At 50.6% G+C, this 7,117-nt stretch overlaps 1 protein-coding gene across 1 annotated transcript; it reads right to left on the reverse strand.

Annotated features, from left to right (window-relative positions):
- Window positions 1-1,148: 1,148 nt before the first annotated feature.
- Window positions 1,149-4,065, reverse strand: LOC104618568 (leukotriene C4 synthase-like). The gene is made up of 5 exons (XM_010284200.1): window positions 4,008-4,065; window positions 3,087-3,186; window positions 1,937-2,007; window positions 1,621-1,702; window positions 1,149-1,275 (listed from the first exon to the last, which is right to left on the reverse strand). Exons 1-5 carry the CDS (start codon window positions 4,063-4,065, stop codon window positions 1,149-1,151), a joined length of 438 nt encoding a protein of 145 aa, XP_010282502.1.
- Between the last annotated feature and the right edge of the window lie 3,052 nt (window positions 4,066-7,117).

Here is a 7,117-nt window from a genome sequence, read left to right on the forward strand (position 1 = left end):
GTCGACTGCTGGGGAAGGGAGGGGAGGACAGTGGACTTTAAAACGTGGTTAGACTAACAGCATGTTACTGCAGTTATTTGCACTCTCCGGGTTTGGCATGAAGTCCCCCCGTGACGATGGCACAGAGCACTGCTGGAGTTTTCTGAGCTGTGTCGCTAATAGGAGCAGACTGATGGCCAAAAGCATCAGTTGTGAAAGCTAAGCTCCTGTGAAAATCCAGCTCTTTCTGCTGCAGCGGGGCCAAGCCCGGAGGGGCACCCGAGCACCGGGCAAACCACCCAGCAGGGACCACTGTTTGGTGCTGAGCGGCTCAGCCCCCAATCCAGGAGCTTGGCACCTCTGAAAATCAGCTTCTCCCTGCTCATAGAGTAGGGACGTAGGGTCACAGGCTGCGTTGCACTGCATGGCAGGGAAACTGAGGCAGCTGCCTCATGCTCAAACACCCAGGTTTCTGTTCTCTGCTAGTTGCAGACCCACAAGGAGGCATCCAGCACAGCAAGCTCAGCGCCTTTTTATTCATGCACGTTGTCTCTCAGCAGTATTCAAAGTTATACATGCAGAAGTGGTTATGAGTTTGCTCAGTGTGATTTACAATATTGCCCACAGGCAATGGCTAATAACCATTATGAGGGCACTAACAGACTTTCACACAACATGTTGATGGCTGCTCCTGTTTATCCCTCGCCTCTTTTGTTATGCCTCAGCCCACATCTAGTTTCAAACAAATGCCTTTCTTAGGTGTGAGACTTGGAAAACTGGCATGAATCCATGTTCAGTGCCTGGGCTGAAGGCAGAGCTGGTGGAGGAAGGGGAACACACGGCGATTCCCTGGGGCAGCTCACTGGGAAGCTCAGGCTGGGATGAGTTTGCTTTTATGTGTCCGGTTTCCCTAAAATTCTCCTTGTTTTGGAGCATTGGTGTTTCCACATCAGGCATGGCGGAGCACAAAGGGTGCCGTGGGGGAAAAATACCTCTTGAAGAGCTCAGTGGTTCATGCCAGCTCTGGGCAGCGGGGAGGGAGGTGTTAAAAACTCAGGTGAGGGTGGATTTGTCGCTTGGGACTGTATTAGGTATAGCCAGTCTGTTACCGTGCACAGGAGGGAGCAGGACTCGAAGGCGAGGACACTGATGAGGGACAGGGGAGCAGGTCACGCTGTGAGAAGCTGGAGGACGTTCAGCCCCATGTAGTGAGAGAGGAAGAAACACAAGATGCCCAGGGCTGATGCTGCGAGGAGAATCCAGAGAACTCCAGCACTGAAGTATATCGGGGCGAGCCTGGCAGGAGAGAGGGAGCCTGCTGAGACCGAGCATCGCTGCTCTCGCCCTGGAGTGGTCCCTTCCTCTCTGCAGAAGGAGTGTGGAAAGGCAGCCCCCGGCTGTCCCCTGCCCCCGGCATGGGGTCCTGTGCCCTGCTCCCGCCTCGAGGGAGCACACACGCCCCCGCAAGGGCTCGGGGCAGCTCCAGCCTTGCCCCGTGTCTGTGTCTCTGGCCCCAGCCCTGTACCCATGCCCACGTTTTGCCCCAGGGAGAGCTTGGCAAGACAGTCATGCAGGGACCCCAAAGCAGCCTGGGGGAGTCCCAGCGGTTACCACATACTCGAGGCCGGCGGAGGTGTTTACCTTTCTGAGGACGATGCCCTGTATCCCACAAAGTAGTGGTAGCGGGTGTAGAGATAGAGCAGACCCAAGGCTGCAGCCAGACCTGCGGTTGAGAGAGATCACAGTGACCATCTCCAAAGGCTTTTTAGAGCTACTTTGAGCCAAGCAGGTAGTCCAAAGTGAAGGAATAGAGACTTTGTGTCCTCTGGCTCTACCCTCCCATCAGAGACAGAACGACTGCCTACTTTATTGCTCGGAAGGTGAGCAGGACTTGAGGACTGAGCCAGCACTCAGGGGAACAGGTCCAGTGACAAACCAGGTAACGGGCTATTCTCACCTTGATGGAAGAAGAGTCCAGCCTGCCACAGAAGTGCCAGGAAAATGGGAAAATACTCAGAGGAGTTCACCCTGGCAGGAAAGAGGAAGGTCATAAACAAGGGAAGGGAAGACGATCTTCCTTTTCTGCTTCCCCTTGCAGGGTCCAGAGGCTGGAGGCTGTTACTTTTTAAAGCTGATGTCACAATAAAAAGCCTCCAGGCTTGTACCTTTCCCTGCAGTTCCCATCCCTCTTTTATTCACAGGAATTAAACGGTGGAAGGAACAGGGTTTCCACCAGGACACAAGAAATTAAGTAACATGCCCAAGTCAGACCATACACAGAAAGGCTCCATGAACCACCTCCACTGCCCCTTCCCGAGTGCCGCAGCTTAAACTCTGCTGTGAAAGCCCCAAATCCCCAAGGAAGGTCTGCCCCAGCAGGCTGCAGACACGCTGAGGATGAAGTGCATCTTAAGCAGATAAGGCTGGAGCACCTGGGGCATCGTGCAGGAGTGGGAGGGAGCGCTTAGCTGTTTGGATTGCTTGTGCACCGTGCCCTGTCCCCGCAAAGACAAAGTAATAGGACCAAGAGATGCTGGGTGAGACTGAGTCTAGGCTGGCAAAGGAGCAGAGAAGGGGACGGCTGAGGGCATCCTGCTCCTGCTGCCCGGTTGCTGTTTTTTCAGTGCTCAGCTAAAGGAAAAGTGGAAGTTCCCTCCCTCTCTGCTTCCCTCCACACTTCAGCCCTTTCACAGAAGTCACAGCAGAGATGCTAGATCGTGGCTATCCCCATACCAGCCTCAGCTGAGATCTCTCTGGGAGCTTGTCCTTCCCAGTAAGTGGGGTTCAGAGCAGGGCTGAAGCTGCCTGAGGCTTTGACACCGCTTGGCTAAAACCAGCCTAAGACTCAGGCACCCACAACTTTGTCTTTAGTGGCCCTACACCCTTACAGCAGAGATTTCTGTGTGGTTTCTATCAGCAATGGCTGGTGTGTCTAGGACTCATGAGCCAACACAGTCTTGATGCTGACTCTTAAGCCCATTAACTTAACCCCAAGGGAGGTGAGTAACTACTGAATTACAGTCCCAAGAAATAAATGGCAAAGTAGGAGAGGGGCAGTGCCGTTAGACATGAGATCTGGAAAGCATCTTATAAGAGGAGTTTCTTACTGCGCTCGAAAGATCCTCTCAAATTCAGGTGGGCCTGAGATCTTTGGAGGAGAAATGCCAAAGACCCGCCTGGCATAGATCACCTGGAGGAAGAAGTAGGCTGCAGCAAAAGAGAGAAAAGTCACAGTGGTCAGCCCTCTCTCTGGGCATGGTGGGGCAAGGAGACGGCCAGAGGTAAGGGCAAAAGCTCTGCAGTCTCCTCCTAACCTTGCACCCCCACATAGCAGAGAAAGCTGGATGAAAATACCAGATTATATCTCAGACAAGGAAAAGGAATGACCCAGTGCAACAGTGAAGTGAGGAGTATGCAGTCACGTACCACCAGCAGGTATCTGCTTTCTCTCTTGCATAATTATCAGATCACCTATTATTTACAGAAATTGTTACACAGTTCGGGTGCACTTTGTTACTGCCAATTATAAGGTTTTCCCGATATTTAATTGCTCCCTTTCTAAATCCTGATAGCTGAGTAGGGAGGGAACTGATGCCACAGATAAGCCACCCAGACACTGAATTTAATTGTCATGCAGTGTGGAACCATGGCTGGGAGATGCTCCGTCTGACCCACCGCAGCCCATTCTTCCACCTTTCCACACTGCAGTGCTCTTTGTATGCTAACATCTACATGAACCTCAGGAACCACTGTAAACTCATTTTTCAAAGAAAGAAATTCTACATATTTGCAGAGGAGAAGATCTACCAAGAAACTTATGAACAGAGGAGTTTTTTTTGTCACCTTTTTTTGGCACTCATTTTTTTGGATACGTTTCAAAACCCAGACAAGATATCAATCCACTGTCTGAGAAGCGGGAAAGTGCCAGTGCAACAGCAAAAATGAAATATGGAAATGAAAGGAAATCAGCGGAGATGCAGTGGACTGATCCAGCAAATATTTGAGCATGTGCATCCGATGGTCCCTACCTTGCTCCAGGACTCCCAGGACTGTCACGGCAGCCAGCAGATGAATCTGATCCAACATATTGACTCTTCCAGACCCTAGAAAATCTGATTCCCTGATCAGAAGGTCCTCTGGCCAGGTTTAGTCTTTGATGATGTGGCAGTCGGAGGTGGTATCTGGCAGAATAGGTTTGCTCTAATTGAACAGGGAAGATTTGTATGTAGTGCTTAAAACCAGGAGGAGTCTGGCTTGCTCGTTACCATACGCACCGTGGAAATATAAATCAGTGGAGAAAGGTCTAATGGAGTATTTCCGTTCCCACCCTCCCTCTTACAGGAATGAGTTATGAGGAAATGGGAAAGCCAGCAGAGAGCGAACCTGTGAGACATAAGAGAGAAGAACTGGGAGCTGAATGGGGGGACAAATCTCAACAGCTCAGCAACCCACTCCCCCTGGGGCACCTGGTTTAAAACCGCTCCTAACGAAGGCCGAGGCACTTGCTGGTGTTGCACTCTTGCTGATATTGCATGAGCAACCACAGTCCCGCTTGGGCTGTTCTGCAGCACCTGAGCATCAGGACCGGCAGCGTTTCGTGGTACATACCGCTGCGTGCACAGACCCTGGAAGGCGTGCGTTGGGCGTGGAGCACAACTTACGGCCGCAACACTGAGACAGCATTGAATAAAACCCCCGAGTGAAAAACCTACTGCAACGGTAAGGCAGGATGTGATAAAGTATAAAAGGTACAGATCTGTCTTCCACGGTGATACTTTACTTGTGGATGGGTCCTGCAGAATGACGGTTGGACACTGAGAGGGTTTCAGAGGTGGCCCTTGTACTGGAGAGGCTGGGAGCTGTGCATTTAAGGCTTCTGATCAATCCTCAGCCAAATTAACTCTCATCGTAAACACCAGAGAGATTTCTGTGCGGGTGAAAACCTGCAGAATTCATCAGGATATAGCAAAAGGAAAATGACGTTTTTGTATGTTAGGAGGGACCCACTCAGCTAATTCCTTTCTAACAGTGCAAAGCTGGCACGGCTGCGAGCTGCTGAGACTGCCAGCTTCATTTTCTTCCTCTCCCTTCATTCGAAGAATTTTCCCTTTGGACCAGGGAAAAAGGAAAGCGAGTTAAGACAAAGCGATCGTTAAATGTGACTATGATAGAAAAGATCAGATTAAAGCAGTTTACAGAAATTACATTGTATGCCTGATGTCCTTCATAGACTTTCTAAGAAGCAATAAGCTGGTTCTGGTTTTCTGCCTCTCTATAAGGGATAAAGGCACCCGAAGAGGTTATAACGGTGTCCCGGCTTAGTTTTTCTCCAAGTGTCAAACACAAACACCACCGTTTTTCAAGCACCATCTGTAAGATTAATTCTTTCATCTCAAAATTGATCCTTTTTCATTCCAGTGACTGTTTAGAAATACAAGGAACATTGTGTTTTGTTTTCTCCCATTTAACTGTCAAAGGAATGAAGGACTTTCCCGTGTCAGCTCAAAAAGGGCAGAGGTCTCACGGTGCTTAATGACGTTTGATTTCCCTCTACTCTTGTCTGATTGTAGCTCACTAGAAAAGAAAATACAAAGCAAAACAACCAAACAAAAAAGATCCGAGCTTACACCTCCGTCTGATGACAGCGTGGCGTAACCTGCATCAAAAGCCTCAGATATGTGTAAGGAAACCTGGGCCAGGAGGAGCTGTAAAGGCTGCCATAGATCACTCCCACTCCCTAGATCATCATTAGATGCAAAATACTTCTAGTATCATCTAGCATAGTCTAAATATAATAAAGGCTAGTAGAAACATGAATGAATAAACAAGCACAGATGTCTCTCCCCTCCTCCTCCTCCCCCATAAGCATAATTTTTCAAGCTGTCTTTACCTCCTGAAGGGCAGAACGTTTTTCTTGTTCCTGTTCACCACCATCAGAACTCACCTTATTTTCCATTCTCACTCGCTGTTTGCAAGGAGCAGACACAAGAACCCTCCTCCCAACACCACATGCCCGTCGATGAGGAGGCTGTCACTAGTGGACAGCCTCAGCATCCCTGGGTAGGGGATGCCACGGCAGGCTCCGGCCGGCAGACATGGTCCCCCCGCCCCCCCCAGCCTCCACCACCTTCCTGCCATTTGCATCCGACCTAACGACTACGCAACCGCGCGGTGACTCAGATCACACCGCTGATGGGACAGAAAACTCGCCGGCCTGCAAGCAAAGGGAGACCTGCTTGCAGGCGGCTCGGTGAGCCCAGCTGGCTGCACGGCCACCACATCCCTAGGCTCCGTGGGAGGACGGGCAGGAGGGGCAGCTGGGCTGGGGAGATGGGGACAAGGCATCGCCGCTGTCATCATCTGCCTGCAATGACACTGGAATAAGCATATTGCAAAACCTCACCCTCCGAGGCTGACGCGGCCGAATTTCCTCCTAAGCAAAGACAAGTCCTGTGGTCCCAGGTCCTCGGGATGGATTTGCTGAGTGGGACGAACCGCTGTTCCCCTCTCCCACTCCCCGGCGTGTACCCTGGTTTCCAAGTTATACCGTGTGAACGTGGTGGCCCTGCATCACGGGGCGGCTGGACCTGGCTCGGTCTAAACTCCTCGCACCTCCCACTGAGTCATCACTAGAGGCATTTCTCTGTGCCCACGGTTGCTTCTGCTGCCTCTTCCTGCAGCCATTAATCCTTTCTGCCTCTAATTACCACGGTAGGGCTGCACTGTGAGCCGGGTTCCAACACCGATCAGGATTAAAAATAATCTTGGGAAGAAAAATAAGCAATACAAAAGGCTTGGAGGAGTTTTAAGGAGCTGCAGAGTTTGCAGTACCTATTGCTCCCCAGGAGCACTGGGGCAAGGAGAAGCCAACAGCACTGAGTCCACACTGTTACAGGCAATAACATCCCCCCAGAAATGTATTTCATCAGGCTGCAACAAGACAAGAGCTTTCTGTTGGTGGAAGAGGGAACATTTTGCAGCTGAGCAACTTACCCTTCAGCTGTGAAGCATGGAGATGCCTCGTCTTTCCAATCATATTGTAAAAATATGGAAGTATTTTCTAATCTCGTTGGCGTTTGTGCTTCCTTTCCCTTCCAAATCTTTTGCAGCCACTAAGCACATCCAAACTCGTGACCGT

Source organism: Phaethon lepturus, unplaced genomic scaffold (assembly GCF_000687285.1).
Source record: "Phaethon lepturus isolate BGI_N335 unplaced genomic scaffold, ASM68728v1 scaffold28463, whole genome shotgun sequence".
Taxonomy (NCBI): Eukaryota; Metazoa; Chordata; class Aves; order Phaethontiformes; family Phaethontidae; genus Phaethon; species Phaethon lepturus.

Excerpts from the sequence above, each read along its gene's own strand:
- LOC104618568 (XM_010284200.1), bottom strand. The coding sequence starts at position 4,065 with ATGTTGGATCAGATTCATCTGCTGGCTGCCGTGACAGTCCTGGGAGTC. Across the intron at positions 1,703-1,936 it reads TGGACTCTTCTTCCATCAAG|GTCTGGCTGCAGCCTTGGGT; the intron begins GTGAGAATAGCC and ends TCTCAACCGCAG. Across the intron at positions 1,276-1,620 it reads AGGGCATCGTCCTCAGAAAG|GCTCGCCCCGATATACTTCA; the intron begins GTAAACACCTCC and ends CTCTCCTGCCAG.